Raw genomic sequence first — 18,870 nt, 5'->3', positions numbered from 1 at the left:
CGTCCCTCCTGGCGGTTAGTCGAGCCTGTCCTCGGTCTCGACAACGCGGCTCTCGCTCGGCCAATCGCAAGCTTCCCCTGCCAGGACGCGGGGGAGGGACGGAGGGGGCCTTCCCCCAATCAGTGGCCTGGACGGTGGCGGCCTCTCTCTCAGCTTCCCCCCGCAGTGCCGGGACTTGATTGGCCCGCCCTCCCATCTCCCGCCTCCCCTCGCCACGGCCGGCGGGCAGCGGTGAGGCGCGAGGAGAAAGGCCGTTTCTGAGGCGTCCATAGACGCGCGTCTCCCGGGGCGGGAGCTTTCGCCGACGCATGACTCTCTTGGCGCGCGGGCTGCACCCGATGCGGCCGAGGGACACGAAAGAGCAGCCAGGCCGCCCCGGGGACCTGTACACGTGACGGGCGCTTCCCACGTGCGTCAGGCGGGAGGGGCGGTCCTGCGAGGGCCAGGCGGCGGGGAGGCCGAGGAGGCGCCGGCCGCAAGCGAGCGGGAGCGGCCATGGCCGGCGACAGCGAGCAGGGCGTGCAGGGCCGCGGGAGGTCGCCCGGCGACGGAGCAGGCGGCGGCGGGGAGCCTTTCCTCATCGGGGTCGGCGGAGGGACCGCCAGCGGCAAGGTGATCGGGGGGCCGGGCGGCGGCGGCGCGCTTCCCGCTCCAGGCGCCTCTCTGCACGCGCTCAGAGGCACTGTTGCCATCCAAATGGAGAGCAGCCCGGCTGGGGCGGCTCTGCTACCTCACCGGCGCCTCCGTGGCTGAGGGAGGGGGGCTAGAGCGTCCCGCCACGTGCGCGCGCCCGCCCGCCCGCGCTTGAGGCCGGCCGGCTGGAGCCCGGGAGGGGCGGCCGGGGGGCCTCGGGAGCGCGCGCCAGGGGGATCGGGCGGCCACGCGGCGGCCTCGAGGGCCGACACGAGTGGGCGAGCGGGCTCCCGTTCTCCGTGTACGGGGAGCTCCGGGCCCAGAAGTGGCCCTTTCTCAAGGCAACAGCTGCGCGTGGAGCTCACTGAAGTAGTGTACGCTAATAGCGAAAAGTTTTCCCCAAAATACAGGTACAAGGATGGCATCCCTTTTTCCCCAGGCGCTGCTCTCCTGCCCCTTAGAGATTGGTGGGAGGGGGGTAGGTTTGCAGGCCTGCCGGTGAGTTGCTGGGAGCAGGTCTGAGGGGGGAGCAAGCTGCTATAAGCAACAACCCCGTCGGGTTCCTTGTGCAGCTAGCTGGGTGTCTCCACATTCCCGCAAGACAAAAGCCAGATTCCGACTAGTCTGTTCTGGAGGAAAATAAGAGCTTAGCCTGTCCTTCAGTGGCTAGAAAGCCCTCAGGGTGGCTTTGCTCTGCTGGCTTATCCTTTGGTGGCAGGAATATGGTCACGGACTGGTGGGATCCTTCTCTTTCTGCTTCTCCTGCAGCTGGACTGATGGAACTCTAGTCTTGTTTCTGTTTTCTCCCCTCAAGTCCTTAAGACCCTGCATGCTTGGGGGTTTATATACTGTATTAAAACAGCCACTTGAAAACTCTTGATACCCGCTCCCACATTTTTTCCAGGCTTTGTGTTGTTCCTGAGACTTGATAGTCTTGAAGCAAAACAGCATGTCAGAATTCTAGGTTTCATCTTGCACCTGCCCTTCCAAATAGCGGTTTGCAGTTTTTTTAAAATAAATTTTTATTAAGTTTTACACAAATATCTCCAATTAACAATTTCCCAATTAACATATTTTCATCTTTTTGACTTCCCTCAGCTTCTCTGACAATCATCCGTATTTAAATTTATCTACGCATTCTCCAAAATTAGTATCGCCCTTTAAGATACCTTTACAAACATATTTGCATTCTTGCAATATTCCTTATTCTTTCACAAAGCTTCTTTAAAACCCACTAGCGTTGTTTGCTCATGACATACACTCTTCAAATACTCAGAAAATTTCCCCCAATCCTCAATGAACTTGTGATCTCGTTGGTATCTTATTTTTCCAGTTAGTTTGTCCAGTTCTGCATATTCCGTTAACTTCATTCTCCATTCCTCAAGAGTCGGTAGTTCTTCCTGCTTCCATTTTTGGGCCATTAATATTCTTGCTGCAGTTGTTGCATACTGAAAGAGTTTATGATCCTTTCTATTTATTTCATTTCTTGCGGTTTGCAGTTTTGAGTGCTGCAGGTGCTTCCGTTCTGGGTTTCTCTGCAGATGTCGGGGGTGAAGGCAACACAGATGTCACCATTCCCTCAGCTTCTAAGAAACTTGAGAGCTGTTCCTCCATTTTTCTTAAACTATTTACTGAGCTCTATTAGGAAAACAAATTAAGAGATGTTTTTAAATAGTGAGGTTTTTTTGTTTGAAATCACAACTCCCACTTTTAACAGCTGAATCAAGTGGCCAGTAATTGTTTGTTTCCTATTAAATTGAATTAATTTGGCAATGATTTTTAATAATTTGAAAATCAATAAAAATAATTGAAAAAAGTAATTGTTTGCTTCCTGTTTAAGTATTTGACCAATAAGTTCCACCTCCCCAATTTTCCTTGTTTTCCAGTGCAAAGCAGCCAAAGTACAAGACAGATGTACTCATGGTAAAAATCAACAAGGTTCTCTTTGGGCTTTATATGTGCACCAAAAATAACAGCTAGCAAGGAAATAACATTAAAGAGAGAGATCTTTAATCCAGGACCCCTGGATGGTTAAGTCCAGTCAAAGGTGACTATGGGATGCTTTTCAGGCCGAGGGAGCCAGCATTTGTCCACAGACAGCTTTCCAGGTCATGTGGCCAGCAGGACTAAACCACTTCTGGCTCAATGGGAAGCTGTGCTCCTAGATACTCTGCCAGTATATGGAGAGAGGGGTGTCATGGTGGTGACTGCTTAGGACCATATGGCAGAACAAAATCTTGCTCCTTTCTAAGCCCTTTTCTAGGGCTGGGTGGTATCAATATAACATTCAGAACTGTTTTTTGAAGTCTGTATCATGATAACTGTTTAATAATTTATTTCTTGGCAATATATCACAAATCGGGGGGGGGGGGGGGATGTGCTATGCACATATAGCCAGCCAGTGCTGCTTTTGATTCCTGTGCAGTTCAGCTCTCTGCTACCTCCTGCAGGGGCAGTGAGTCACAAGGCACTGGCAAAAGCAGCCAGCAGAAACTTCCCTCAGATGCTCTTGCTTTAAGTAGGCTAGTAGGTGGTGCACCAGGCTGGTAGGTGGCTTATGGAGATGCCGGTCTGAGCTGGCTCTGGGCTTCTTGGTGGAAGCCCCTTTCCCCCTTCCTTTCTCCTGTGAAACGTTATTTACTTCAGAATAAAAACAAAAACTTTGCCCTACTGTTTAAGCTTCTTTCCTCACTTCTCCCCTTCTGCATGTTTGTGTGTGATAGTCTCCCCACCCTTGTTATCCTTCCCATTTTCTCCTTCTCACCCATGAACTCTCCCAATTCTCCCCTCCCCCCTTTGCTTTCTCACATTGTTTCACCAACCCTATACTTCCTTATGTGCTGCTACTGCTTCCTTTTTATTCCCTCCCACCTACCCCACTGGCAAAAAAAGGAAAGGGGAGAAGTGTTTTTATTTTCTGGGGGTGTTTATGTTGTTTGTTCCCCCTAAATAGTTCCCCTCCATATAAAAAGGAAGATTTTAGGAAGAGGTAAGTAAAATTTTATCATTTTTAGACCCGTTAGTAGTAGCAGTTGCCAAAGACATTACCACATTTGCCTCCACATAGCTCCATCCTTATTTCAGACATTTTGATGTATTGGTATATCACAGTGTTGAAAACCAGATACCGCCCAGCTTAGCCAGTATTCCTTGGACGCCCTAACCCAGGCTTCCTCAACCTCGGCCCTCCAGATGTTTTTGGCCCACAACTCCCATGATCCCTAGCTAGCAGGACCAGTGGTCAGGGATGGTGGGAATTGTAGTCTCAAAACATCTGGAGGGCCGAAGTTGAGGAAGCCTGCCCTAACCTGTGATCTAGGATGTGCTGTACACTTCTCAATAGTTGAGCAGAAAACAGTTTTATTGTTAGAGATTCTTGCTTTTAGTCAATGCTAAAAATGATTCCTGTACAACAGATTAAGAATGAAGTGTAATTTGCTCCTGGATACACAAGCTTCTGACATACGGGGGGGAAAAACAGGAAAAACTCTCTAGCTAGGCTAAATGGGAGGCTAGCGTTTAACACACCTTATCTGAACTCTCTTTAAGCATTTTCTGCTGGTTTTCCCCTGTGGAGAAGTGATTTTTGGCTTACCGAAAATATTGTGATATCTAGGATATTAGTGTAGGTATGATTGTGGACTAGTGTGTCAACTCTAAAACAAATGGTAGTTGTCCACTGGTGAGCAGCAGCAGCTCATGATATTATATAAACAAGTTATTTCTAATGAGTCTAAACCATGGGTAGGCAAACTAAGGCCCGGGGGCGAAATCCAGCCCAATCGCCTTTTAAATCTGGCCCATGGATGGTCTGGCAATTAGCATGTTTTTACATGAGTAGAATGTGTCCTTTTATTTAAAATGCATCTCTGGGTTATTTGTGGGGCATAGGAATTTGTTCATTTCCCCCCCCCCAAAAAAAAATATAGTCCAGCCCGCCACAAGGTCTGAGGGACAGTGGACCGGCCCCCTGCTGTAAAAGTTTGCTGACCCCTTCTGTAAACAGTTTAAAAATGAATGTCAATACAAAGTCCACCATCATTATACCCAGATGGTTAGGGGAGACTTGCTGAGAATGGGAATTTCTCCCGCTAACAAATCAATCATTCAGAAACAGATGGGTTTTAAATCCTGCCACAAGTTAATAAAATATTTGGGAGTGCAGATAATTAAAAATCTGTCAACTCTAAGGAAAGCAGGCTTTACACCATTAGTTTTACATGTACAATGGGATTTTAGATCTTGTAAAGACCTACATTTATCATAGTTAGGATGTACAGCTGCTGTAAATACAGCTTTCCTTCTGAAAGCTTGGTTTCTCTTTCAAGTGTTGCCTGTCATAAGATTGTCAAGCTGGCAGGCACTCCAAGGGTCATCTAGCCCAACCCCCTGCAACGCAGGAATGTCAACTAAGGCATCCCTGACAGATGGCCATCCAACCTCTGCTTAAAAACCTCCCTTCCAGGAAGACAGTTCCACTGTTGAACAGCTCTTATGGTCAGGAAGTTCCTTTTAATGTTTAGTTGGGATCTCCTTTCTTGTAACTTTAATCCATTGGTTCGGGTTCTACCCTCTGGAGAGGAGAAAACAAGCTTGCTCCCTCTTCCATGTGCCTCCCTTTAGATGTCACTCTCCTTCATGGTCATCTGTGAGGGGTTCTTTAACGGTGATTCCTGCATTGCATGGATTAAACTAGATGAGTCTTGGGGGTCCCTTCCAATCACAGTTGTGATTCTAAAACTTCCTTGTGTGGTTCAGGGAAGGAAGGGTTTCTGTTAAGCTTAATTGTTTGTACCCTACTAACTTATCCCCATTTCTAGGACACTTGCTTTAAGCTGTTACAGGCCTGAATGGGCTGTTGCCCTCTTCCCTACATTTTCCTTGTTGGTTTTTTTTATTTTTGTTAACTGACCCTAGCATTGTGTGTCAACTCTGTTGGGTTGGCACGATTTCTTGTCTGTCTAGGCTTGACTCCCATCAGCTTTCTGTAAATTCTGGGATTGTCAGGTTATCTTGGGGTGTATATTTTAAAATCATCTTTAATTTGCAGATTTAAATGCTGCTGTGTCTCCTGAGTATGTAGAAACCACTACCTTGTTTTTCGGTGGTTCCCTTTCACTTCCAGGCTGGCAGGTACTCAGTCATCAGAGTTTGCTATTAGGCCAGGGGATGGTGATAATTGAAGGCAATTGAAACATCAAATGTTAACATGTCAGTAGAAGCAAAGGTGAATAGAGGAAGATTGAGGGGAATTTGCCTGTTTGAACCTGTAGCAGTTGCTGATATCCTGGAAATAGGAATTGGAATTAGGGGGGGATACATCCCATGAGGTTAAAAGGCTCTCTGCTTCAGGACTGGCAGCCTTCTAGTACCATATAGCACAGTGGGGAAAGTTTTTGATTGGGTGGGAAAGGGAGAAAGTGTCCTCCAAGAGTGCCAGAAATGTACTGTGAGATGTTTGTTCCAGGCTGACTAGAACCCTGATTTGGAGCACTCCTATTGGGGACTAAGGATAAACTGCAATATATTGTAGGTTTCCTATGGAATTTATTATAATGCCTATGCGGAAAGGTAACAGCTAGAGATGTTCTGGAAGGGGAGGAGGCAAATGTTGCTCCCAGCTGAGCCAGTGAAGTGAGCTTTGCTTCTGGTAGAATGATCACAAGTTAGGAGCCCTGCAGAAAGTCTCAGTAAGCTCTTCTGCTGTCTGGTAGATTTATCCTGTTCCTTTGACTAGTGTAGCAAACTGGAGTACTTACAATGAGATTTCCTGTCAGGAACATCAGAACAGGCCTGCTGTGACCTTGACCTGGCCTGGGCTGAGCCCAAGTCCCGTAAAATAGTGGAGCGTTCCCTGCTTGGTCATGCCCCCCCCCCCCCCCAGTGCCCAGCTATGATGTACTTGATGAGTGCTGGAAAGAAGGTTGCAGACTGAGCTGGAAGCAAGTTGCACTACCCTTAGCCCAAGGTTGGGGAGGGATGGTCTGTTGACATTTGAAAGACCAGCAGGAGACATGAAATCCTCGCTGGGAGAGAAGCAGCTGGCCAAAGGACAGTCCAGTGGAAGGACAGAGCAGTGGGCCAAAGCCTATATAAGAATATATTTTCTGCCTATGATGACAATGCTCAGGTGTGGTCATTGCCTAATGCTCCGGCTGCTGATTTTGAGATCCACCGATTTATATGTGAAAAGGGAAGCAGCTGATGATACATGCCTGCCCCTTCTGTCAGCATATTTCTACTGGAAAGGAAAAGATTGGGGGTCAGGAGGTGCTTGGAATGCCTTCCAGCCATGGGGCACAAACCTGTCTCCTCCCTGGCAAGGGAGAGGCAAGGAGATCAAATTAATTGTGGGTATGTAAGCTTGAAAGGGGTGAACTAACAGGAATGAAAGGACTGCCTGTTAATGAAGGACAAGTATGCCTGCAACATTTATAAAAGAAGTTTTACATGCTTGATCCCTGTCCTATGAACATGTTCCTGCTGGACTAGGTGTTGCAGGGCCTTCACTTTTCTGTTCTTTCCAGGGGACACAGTTATATATTTGGCAGATGTTGCCGTACTCCTTTCCAGAGGAGCCCCCTGCCCCTTGGAAGCTTGCGGATAAGTTGGGTCCTTTGCAACTGGAGGGTCAACACCTGTCAGTCCTTCAGTCCACTTCAGATTATGTTTCTCTCTCTCTCTCACTTTGCTTCTTTTGCAGTCCTCTGTCTGTGCCAAAATAGTCCAACTGCTTGGTCAGAATGAAGTAGACCATCGCCAGAAACAGGTGGTGATTCTGAGCCAAGACAGCTTCTATCGTGTGCTCAGTACAGAGCAAAAAGCCAAAGCTCTCAAAGGCCAGTTCAACTTTGACCACCCAGGTAACTCATCATGAAGCCTGGGAAGGGAGTAGAGGAGCATAGGCTTTTTCCTTAGCTCCTACTTAGACTTCCCAAAGACGGAACTGGGAAATTGCAATGTCAAAACAACCTGCCCTGCTCAAGAGAGATCATTTGAGAGCTGTTGAGAGGAGGCCCCACCTTGACAATAGGATAGATTGTTATTGCTGCTGTTGTTATTATTATTTATTAAATTTATATGCTGCCCTTCATCCATAGAGCTTAGAACAGTTCACAGCAAAAAAATGCAAGATAAAAACACAAATACATAAAAGAAGAAGAAAAACAAAACAATAACCCTTCCCCCTGCAAACCTCTTATGTTCATCCTGCTACTTTAAATTTGCTTGGAGTACAAGCTTAACCAATTCTTTCTTCCCTTCAGCTACCCAAGTTACATAATATACAATGTTCTGATCATTCATGATACTGATTATTAAAGTTATAACAATAAGTAATGAATAATTTTTGATTATTCTGTAGATGAAGTGGCTACCTAAATTAACAGGTTACAGGCCTCAGAAAAAGAGAGGTAGAGCTGATCCACAGCTATCAAAAATTAAATTAAAGCAATGATATACAGTATAGTGGAAAACAATATAAAGCCAAGGTGAAACTACGAGTAAAGAGCAAAGGAGCAGGGAGGAAGAACAAAGTAGAAACCAGGCCTCCTGTTGCCCCCCCCCCCAATTGTACAGGTACCAAAGCTGAAGAGGCCTTTTCACTCATTCCCAAGCTCCAGATTTCCCACTGCAGTGGAAAGTTCTGTGTAAACTTATTTCAGATAGAAAGGAACCATGAGAGCAAAGTTAATCTTGTTCACTCTGATGAAAGGACTGTTCCTCCACTGAGTGTGACAACCATTTCTCCCAAGCTTGAAACTACAGAATTGGAGAGGAATTATCTGGCAGCTACGCAGTGATTCCCCCCCACCAATACCCAGAGGCTGTTTGGCCAAGGCTCCTGGATCACCTTTGCCAGGTAGAGCCAAAATGGCAGGCCCCCCTCCCTTTCCTGTTCCAGAGCAGGAAATAAGAGTTTGGGGGCTTTCTTGACTGGTGCTGCAGTCAGAGCCCACTAATTCCAAGCCATCCTTTCATTCAGAGGCTTCCTTGGCCACTGCTGTCAAGTGGGACTGGGTAGAAACCTGGCAGGCACAATTTCTGGTTAGCCAAAAATTGTATCTTTCTCGTGATCCAGAAGACTTCACCTAACTAGGAAGGTTTTGTGGGACGTTTATGCTTTCCTCTGAGGCTTCCTCTGCCTCACTAGGGAGACCTACCTCGCACTGAGAGACACAGCTGTTTAACTTCCCCTCTCTCATTCTTGCTACAGATGCCTTTGACAATGAACTGATCGTCAAAACTCTTAGGGAGATATTGGAAGGGAAAACAGTTCAGATCCCCGTTTATGACTTTGTCTCTCATTCTCGGTAAGTCTGCTTCTCCCCTCTTTTGCTCTGTGCTTTGGATGTGGCGCTTTCCGTCTGCATTGCTTCTCATTAGCAGATCCTTCCAGTGAGCCCATGGTGGAAAACATTTGCATAAAATGTAAATGCTGCATCTTGCCCCGAAACCAACCTTTAATATCTAATGGTCTAGTCGAAGGAAAATTGTAAAACAGTTCTTCCTACTTCCCTCCTGTTTATCAGAGGTAAACACTAATCTAGTGTTTGCTTTGGTAGAAGAAAACAGAGGTGGACTCCCATGTTGTGTCGGGTGCGTTCCCTGCAATGAAATGACAAGAAAGGAGCTGTTGCCTTCATTCAGTTTCACTATTCCAAATCCAGTGAATTGTAGCCTAGTGGTCTTCAACTGGTGGGTCGGGCCCCACACATGGGTCACACCCCGATCCAAGGCTGGTCGCGACATGAGCACTCCAGTATGCAACTACATGGTAAAAGATTAAGAAATGGTTCCCGAAAGGCATGTTTGCTCTAGACGTGGGTCTGAGAAGGTAGGAGGTACTTGGTCTAGAGTTTATTTTTGGGCAACTCCATGGCAATGATGACGACGAGACATAATTTCCTCTCCTCCCCCATTGCATCTGCCCTCTTCCTGCCAACAGACCAGAGCTATTCCAAATGGTGAGGGGCCTTTTAAAGCTGGACTCCTCAGAGAAGTTGAAGGGATCCATGGAAGCAGACTGTGAACATTGTGCGTGCATCTTGTGAATGAAATCTCTTACATCCTCTCAGTTTAGGCTCCTTTGGTACAGGGCCACTTATCAATGTGGATGGGTTCTTTTCATGTTTCTATGTTTGCTTTTTAGTTTGCATAACCTGAGGAGGTAGCAAGTTGTGACATATCAGCAGGGAGCTTTCCCTGATCTCCTTTTTGTACTGTTTTCTCAGAAAAGAATCCTGAATCCAGTCAGACTGAAAGAGCGTTAGACTCGTAATCTGGTGAACCGGGTTCGCCTCTCCGCTCCTTCACATGCAGCTGCTGGGTGACCTTGGGCTAGTCATACTTCTCTGAAGTCTCTCAGCCCCACTTGCCTCACAGAGTGTTTGTTGTGGGGGAGGAAGGGAAAGGAGAATGTTAGCCGCTTTGAGACTCCTTAGGGTAGTGATAAAGCGGGATATCAGATCCAAACTCTTCTTCTTGACAAATCCAAGACTGCCCATTCTAAGCCCTACAGACAAGGATCATTCCCAGTAGGAAAAAATAAAAAGGAAGCAACTTTAGTTTTGCATTCCCAGATCCCACAGAACATTGTAAACTATCATTGGAGGCACAGTTGTGCAGTCTTAGCACTTGGGGAAGATATCAGTGAGAAATTTAACAGAAATGCCTTTTTAAACCAATAAATCCATTTTTGGGGGTGGGGAGAAGGCAGCAAATCACACATACAGATTTTATGGGGTGTGACTTATCAAGTATTGTGGCTGCATAATTCCATTACACCCAAATAACAGATTAATTTAGAAACTCAGAGTTTGCTTTAAAAACTGGGTGATGAAAGGTAGATGGTCCAGAAGAAAGAAGTGCACTTGAAATCCTATGTTTCTGGCACAAGAAGCTCTGCACTACCCAGGGACATCAGCTAGCAAAACTGAGCTTTATCTGGTGGTGAATGCAGACTGTCAAAAGTCACCAAAACTCCCATGCAGAGTCCCAATGAAGGGCACTTTTCCTTGCCAGTTTCTAACGTGCCAATAACTTTTCTCAGCCTGGAATGAAGTCTTATTACAAATAGAAGTCTTATTACAAATAAGCTGAAATCTTATTAAAATTAATGGACACAGACATTGCAGTAAATACTAGTAAATACTGTGACATGGAAAGTTAACATTATAAGAAAGTAAGAAAACAGCTCACCCTAATAAAGCACTCCACTATCAGGCAGGTGACCTGAAAACAGGAGACATTTAAATTTGAGGATGAGAAAATCCAAAGAAGTCAACCTGAAAGTTTTCTTAATTAAATGGATCAGTGAAGTATGCCTGGACATGCAGTGGTAGAGGAAGACATAAAATAACTAATTAAACTCTAGGACCAAGATCTCAACAGGCAGACCAACAGGCAGTCTTGATACATTTCACTAGGTACCCTTTCAGGCTAGAGGAGATGAGAGTCAGAACATCTTGTGCAACTTGGATTGGGTCCCAATTTCAAATGTATCAGGATCCTTGCCCTGAAACTCCAGAAGCACAAATCTCACTGCCATTTCACAGAATGCCTTTGTAAAGCAAGACCTGCTTCTCACTGGGGCTTTGCATTTAAGCTGCTGTTTCTCAACAAATGAAGTGGCACAAACTGCAAGGATACTGGAAGCACTGGACATTGAGGTACCACAGTCTGTGGAGCTACCACATGAAAGAGGTTATTACAACCTTGATCCCTGTATGGGACAGCTGTGTATTCCTGCATTGCAGGGGGTTGGGCTAGATGATCCTCAGGGTCCCTTCCAACTCTGATTCTGATTCTATGATTGTAACTTATTTGAGCAGAAAGGTAGCCCCAAAAACCTGGAGATAGCATTTGTGGGAGGAGGAAGAGAAGAAAAAACTGAGATAAGAGAACTAGAGCCCATAATCTCTGGCAGCTTCCAGGAGAATAGTGTCACCTGTCTTCCTCTTTGGGGGAAAAAGTTATAGATATTTCCAATTAAATACCTTTCCCAGTGGTCTCCAGTTCCTGTCTTCTCCTCACCCTCCCTGCCCCACCACCTTTTGTATATAGTCATACCTTGGAAGTAGAACTGCTTAGTTCTCGAACGTTTTGGCTCCCGAACGACAAAACCCGGAAGTGAGTGTTCTGGTTTTCAAATGTTCTTTTGGAAGCCAAATATCCAACAGGGCTTCCATGGCTTCCGATTGGCTGCAGGAAGTTCCTGCAGCCAATCAGAAGCTGCGCTTTGGTTTTAGAATGTTTTGGAAGTCGAATGGACTTCTGGAACAGATTCCGTTTGACTTCCAAGGTAGGACTGTATATTGGTTTCTCTTGTTCCAATACTTTTGTGTAGTTTTCCAGTGCTGATAAAAAATATTTGAACATGCAGTGTTAAGGTCTCTCACCACTATTCAAGTTTAGATTATAAACACCTTCAGATTTGTTATCTTTGCTTATGAAACCAAGGATCCATGGGTAGTGTTGTAGAAATAAACAAAAACCACTGGAAACATCTAAAGTAATTTTTAGTGACATTTCTGATGCTAAAATTCAGTACTTAGATTCTTTAGTCTTATAATTCTGTTGTTTTTGTAGTGTATGGCTCAAGACATAGGTAAAGGGACCCCTGACCATTAGGTCCAGTCGTGACCGACTCTGGGGTTGCGGCGCTCATCTCGCTTTATTGGCCGACGGAGCCAGCGTACAGCTTCCGGGTCATGTGGCCAGTAGGACTAAGCCACTTCTGGTGAACCAGAGCAGCGCACGGAAACACTGTTTACCTTCCCGCTAGAGCGGTACCTATTTATCTACTTGCACTTTGACGTGCTTTCGAACTGCTAGGTTGGCAGGAGCAGGGACTGAGCAATGGGAGCTCACCCCGTCACGGGGATTCGAACCGCCAACCACCTGATCGGCAAGTCCTAGGCTCTGTGATTTAACCCACAGCGCCACCCGCGTCCCTTGGCTCAAGACATACTACCTCACAAAATGTTTGAAAAACAGAATATTGGGATGCCTTCAAACTTGCACATTTATTAGGGCATAAGCTTTTATGGACCAAAGTTCATTTCATCAGTTATATGCCTCTCACTTGAGGATTACTCTGCACCCATCTAAGAATCATGCGCATATCTGGTGCCTTAAAAGAAGCAGCTGAGAACTTTAAAAAGTTTGCAACAAAAGTCTTTAACTCTTTGGAGGAGTGACTCCATGTGTCAAAAATGAGGCTGCTTCCTGCAGATCTTTTGTCTGTCTGTTCCTAAACTACCATTTTTAGTTCATGGATCTGTGAGAACTTTCGAGTCCTCAGTTGTAGATCACGGGCATACTGAGTTCTGAGTGATAGGCTTGGGAAAGAGAAAAAAACAATCCTTTATGTGCTCATCCCTTCCTTTTCTTGAAGTTAAACCAATCAAAGTCCACAGGTTTTTTCACTTATTTCTTGGGCTGAAAAGAATTCTCAGGAAATTGCAGTCCTATGTGGATGGAGCAACAAACTGCTCCCAATCATTTTATTTATATAAATAATTATATGCCATGTTTTGGCTCTATGTTACCTAAACATATACAAATAAATAAAACTAATTTAAATGTGAACAATAGCCTAACAAAAAAAAACAAAAACAGGAGCATCATAAGAGCTTTGGATCAGACACTGTTGTCATCTGCATGGCTTTCCTGACCATGCATTAATCTCTTTTGCGCATATTAACAGCAAAGAAGAGGCAGTGACTGTGTACCCTGCTGATGTGGTGTTATTTGAGGGCATCCTGGCCTTCTACAACCAAGAGGTTCGGGACCTATTCCAGATGAAGCTCTTTGTGGACACAGATGCAGACACCCGACTCTCCCGCAGGGGTAAGTTGGTAGCCTTTTCAGATGAAGAGGGGAGTAAAAAAGTTTATTTTAAAAATGAAGTTCACAACAGTACAAAAGCAAAGCATTGCACTTGAGGATAACGTGGTGGTGGTGGTGAGGGAAAACCTTGTTTTCCTATAGTTGTCAGGCTTCCATGTTGGCTGATCTGAGCTTTCTGCTCTCCTACTTTCAATGCCCACCGGGTTCTGGGGGGTGGGGGGTGGAATGCTTTCTAAAGACACTGAGTCTTGTCAGCTGTCTCTCCCCTGGAGCTGCTCCTGCTTCCTATTCCTCTCCCAATATTTCCCAGCTTCTCCCCTCTGCAGCCTTTCAGCTGTGACCTCTCGCAAACTCCTGTTGTCAATCTACGCTGTCTCCTTCTTCTCTGGTAGGTTCAGGTGGAGGAGGCGGTATCCACCATTCCTCCGCCTCCTCTACCCAGTCCCTGACAAGAGTGGAGGAAGGGGGTACTTTGTGGGTTGTCATTACCCACACTTTTGAAAGGGTACATCTAGGGGCAGGGCAGCCCCCTTGCCCGTTCAACTTCTGCCAGCTCCACTGCAAGACACTGTTGCTTCCTCAGCCAGCAGCCCCCAGGCACAGCACAGAAAAGTTGGGAAAGCCATTTTGAAAAACCTTTACTTTGTCTTCCTACACTCAATCTGTTCCTCCGCCCCCTGCTTTTTGTCTTCTGCCTCCAGCAGTAGTTTTCTCTCTCCCTCCCGCTCTCTTCAGCTGCCTCCTTCCCCCAGGGCCTTGCAAACCTCTGGAGGCTCCTGGTGGTTCAGGGTGGAGCAGGTGGAAAATGGATGGAGAACAGTGGAGCATTTACTGTGAAGATGGAGCTCGCCTGGATGAACATTGGCCCCCTGGGGCGCCTGTACAGGGTACCCCGGGAGTTCATCACCCCAGGAGGTTACTCCCTGGCTGCAGAGTTTGTGGGGCACCTGCAAAGGCCCATTTGGGTGCTGTCTCCCCCTGGGATGTGACTTTTGCCCCCAAGGGGCTAGCCTGGCTTGTATAGGTTTTGGGCCTCCCCTTCCCTCCTGCAGACCCCATGGTCCAGCACCCCATGGTCCTGCAGACCCCATGGTCCAGCAGCATCTCCCAGTTGGAAGGACGCCTCCAGTTGGGAGGGGCAGCAGCTTCCTCATGCGATTAACCTGGAGGCAGGTACAGCTAAGAGCTGTTGGGGCTGCTGAGCCCACCGTCTGTGGAGGCTACTGTTCAGCACCGTGGGAGTGGCCCTGTGGTGTCTTACATGCATCTTGTTCCGCATTGCAGAAGTCTCATACTCCTTTCCAAGCTGGCTTTGAGTAGTGCAGTGTTGTATTTTCCCCACCCAGCACAAGTTCCCGTTCTTATTAACTTCTTGGGGCGGGGGGGGGGGCACGGGACACTTTGGTATTCAAGTTTCCTTTGTTTAAAGAAAAACTATCTCTTGCAGAAAAGAAAAAGAAAAAGCAAGCCGCTTAGAGCACCATATTCTGTTTGGCTGGGCAACCTGTCAGTCTAGCTGTGTTCTAGCTCTGCTGCTGTCAGTCTCCTCCTCATGGTTTCTTTCCCCCCTGCAGTTCTCCGAGACATAAGCGAGAGAGGCAGGGACCTGGAGCAGATCTTATCTCAGTATATTACATTTGTGAAGCCAGCCTTTGAAGAATTCTGCTTGCCTGTGAGTAAAGGATATGGTAGCCCCAGGGCTTTTGCATCTGTCAGTGCTGGGCTGGCCTCTTTGTGAGTGCCTGGGAGGCTCACAAGGGGGAAAGATTTGTTGGGTGCTTTCTCTTCCCAGTTAGAGCTTTGTATTCCTGTCCATGAGAGAGATTAACTTTGGATATTTTTGTGCTGGACATTCCACAAACAGGTGCTCAAAATAAATTGTGGCATATGAAGTTGGTTTTTTGCAGGCTCTTTGCACTTGTCACAATTTCTCACACTTTTATCTGCTACCATAAGGGCTGAGGGCTTTCTGTGAATGCATCCCTGCTGCAATTCCAGGGTCTCTTTCTGCAGAGCTTCCTCAAGTGATCCTGCAACAGCTGCCATATTATTTAAGTTTTGTCACACTTGAAAGATGTAACAAGTGTATCATGGCATAAACTTCCGTAGACTAGATACTGTGTAAAAAGTGCACACAAATCCATATCTCATGGGTGTGCATGTTTTTTCCTTGTTATATAACTTTATTATCATTATTAATAATAAATTAAAAGTAATTTTCTCTATGTCTCCAGTTCAGGGAAGGGCTATCAGTGGCTACTCCGCACTGTGTGTGTGTTCTGTCTCCACTGTCAGGCAATATGTCTCTGAATTGCAGTTTCTGGGAATGACAGGTGGAGAGAGTTATGCTCTGGCTCTGGGAGGCCACTGTGAGTGCTGGACTAGTTGGGCCTTTGGCCTGATCCAGCAGGCTCTCCTTATGTACTTAAGGGGCCACAAAGTCTCCTCTTTTTTGCTGTGAAATGTGGAAGCTGGCAGCAGCTCTGCCAGCGGAAAAGGGGAGCAAGGAAATGTATTTTCAGCATTCATTACTTCATCAGCTGTTCGAGCTGAGGAGAAAAAAATCTAAAGCAGTTCTCTCAAACGGGTATGGGTAACAGCTCTGGATTTCATCTGCAGCACCCTGTAATGTGATTTTATCTTTCTGGCAGACCAAGAAGTATGCTGATGTGATTATCCCAAGGGGCGTGGATAATCTTGGTGAGTAGTTGACGTTCCAAGTACAATACTTGCTTTTGACTTGTGCAGCTGTTTCTGGAGAATGTGAAACTGGAGAGGGTAATTATGAGGATTTGGGTTTCTACAGCCTTGGAAACAATGCAACAATTTCTTTTCTTATTCCTGCATTGCAGGGGGTGGGATTAGATGACTCTTGGGGTCCCTTCCAACTCTGCAAGAAAAGGATAGATTTGTTGAGAGAGGACCATGGTGTGGAGTAGAGTGAGATGTTGAGTATGTGTGGAGGGTGATGAGGCATTTTGAAGGAAACTTGGGACTCTATGTGGACTATATTCTAATCACTCCTCCTCTTCTCTGCCCAGTGGCCATCAATCTGATTGTGCAGCACATCCAGGACATTCTGAACGGAGGCCTTGGCAAGCGCCAGCCCAACGGCTGCCTGAATGGCTACACTCCTCCCCGCCTGCAACAGCACTCAGAAGCAAGCAGCCGGCCACATTGACCTCAGGGCTGCTGCCTTAGGAACTGAATGCCCTTGGTTCCTGCCCTGTATTTACAGCCCCATGTACAAACACGCTTGCCGGGCTTGGTGGCTTCTTTTCTGACTGATGGATAGATTGATGAGTCTGTGCTAAGGACTCTTGCTTCCATGGTCAGATTTTGCCTTCCTAGGGTGGCTCTTCTCCAAACTCCAACACGGGGCAATACATTCCTACAGTGAGGATGCTGATGATTTCTAGGTTTTGTGGAATGGAAAGGTGGCATCTCTGTCTTTGGGGAAGATGGTGCTGTGTGCAAGGCATTGGGGGAAGGAATCGAACCAGAACTGGGTGCCCAAATGGCTCTGCCACTAGCTTCATATCACATCTGGACCTCAGGTTTGTATTATCAGCTAAGAAGGGAGGGAAGGGGGTAAGGAAAGCACCATTTTTGGCTTGTGCTTTCAGAAATGTAGATCATTGGGCTCTGCTATGATGAGAGATGGGGGAGCTGTTACGAGAAAAAGGTTTCAACTGAAGTCTCACCTGGGCTCAGAATGCCCGTTTTCATCCCCCTACTGCTGAGCAATAGTTCTGCAACGGGCTAATCTTAAAAGTGATGAGAGCAAGGCAGACACAGCTCCCGAGTGCTGCTTGGCTTTAAGCCTGCACCCATGTGACTATATGGCCACATACTCTCTGCCTTCCCAAGTATTCCTGAGCCAGCCTCAGAACTGGTATTCATCTGATGCCTTTGGATCACCAGAAGTTCTGCATGTTCATCCTAGTGGTGCTAAACACAAGAGTGTTGTGTCTCCATCCCAGCCAGGGAGCAATGTATAGATACTGACTTGGATGAGCAGGGCTAATAGTGAGCATTTCTGACTGGGCCCTGGGAATGAATGGGGAGTGACCAGGACACAGGAAAAGGGGTGTGTGTGCCATGGTGCTCAGTGTAGGGTTGTGCTGATACAGATTGAAGCAGTCAACAATGTTTTCTACCACCCCCACCCACCTTAATGGTGTGGTTGGAGAGAGAAGGTGCTTGTATGTCCTCTGGTGTTTTGGGTCCTGGCTGGCTGACAAGCCACAGCTAAATATTAGCAGCTTCCAGCTCCTGTCCTAGAAGGGGAATAGGAAGAGCCACTTGTTTTGCCTGCAAGTCTAGGAGGCTTGTTCTTCAGGGTTTAGATGGAATTTCTGGATAAGGTCAGGTGGGAGAACTCTTGGGACTTTGCTCTTTTCCGTAATTATTGCTTTCAAGATGTAATATTCAGACTTAATAAAGGTGGAATGAAAAGTGTATTGTGGTTTTTGTTTATAATTTTGGTCACGCTGATTACTCTTTCCTAGGCGTAACATCAGGTGCTCTAGAATTCTGTATTTAAAAAGATCTCCTGTAGCATACACATTGAACTCATCTGTATGCATGAGTTCTGTTTGCACACATAAACTATGCCATTCTACATGCATTATTGTAACATGCCTTGCAAAATTTAGAATGGTCTCTTTTTCTGAACAATGAATGAGGGCTGGGAACATGTGACAAAAGGAGAATGGGCTGTTGCTGCACCTAAAAATAAAGTTGCGAAAGGTGCAGAAAAAGGCAACCCAAATCATGAAGAAGCTGGAGCAAGTCACCTGTGGGGAGACCTTACAGCATCTGGAGCTGTTTAGTTTAGAAGGAAGTTTGGGGGAGAAATGAAAGGGCTTTCACAAAATGATGCATGCTGTGGAGAAAGGGGCCAGTGAGATCCTGAGCTTCCCCCACTTTGGACCTCCTGTCTCCGAGCTCCCCGCTCGCATGTTAACCCAGAACCACTTTGATTTTGTTCTTTGGCACACCACCCTTAACCGGTTGAGATGGCATGAAACACTTGCTCAGCAGAAAGGCAAGGCCAGTTTCTGTCCATGATACCAGACATTTTTAGCTGGGCTGAAGCTGTCTTTCACTAGCATTGAATGGATTAACTTGAGTGACAGCCCAAGCCGACCATCTGGCTCGCTCCCCCCCCCCCCCCCCGCTTGCCTGCAACAGCAGATTAGTTGGGGCCGAGCGGGAGGGAGACCCAAAGGATGCCTGTCATGGTAATGGGAGGACAGGATTTCTGAAGTTTGCCCTGCACCAGTTGCACCATCATTTTCTAATAGATGAATTTGGTTGTGTGATAGATTGGATTTCTCTGTTAATAAATACCATAATTTCCTATGGTTGTCTGTTATAGCA

The 18,870-nt window shown here is 46.5% G+C and overlaps 1 protein-coding gene across 1 annotated transcript; it reads left to right on the top strand.

Annotated features, from left to right (window-relative positions):
• Positions 1-379: 379 nt before the first annotated feature.
• Positions 380-17,946, top strand: UCK2 (uridine-cytidine kinase 2). Its single transcript, XM_081011929.1, has 7 exons — positions 380-612; positions 7,337-7,496; positions 8,849-8,945; positions 13,343-13,485; positions 15,060-15,157; positions 16,137-16,185; positions 16,527-17,946. Exons 1-7 carry the CDS (start codon positions 496-498, stop codon positions 16,664-16,666), a joined length of 804 nt encoding a protein of 267 aa, XP_080868055.1. The 5' UTR covers positions 380-495; the 3' UTR covers positions 16,667-17,946.
• Positions 17,947-18,870: the final 924 nt, after the last annotated feature.

The sequence above is a fragment of the Podarcis pityusensis genome (genome assembly GCF_964106645.2).
Source record: "Podarcis pityusensis genome assembly, chromosome: 6".
Lineage (NCBI taxonomy): Eukaryota > Metazoa > Chordata > Lepidosauria > Squamata > Lacertidae > Podarcis > Podarcis pityusensis.
The sequence above is the reverse complement of the archived record's forward strand: the minus strand, read 5'-3'. Positions and strand labels throughout refer to the sequence as shown.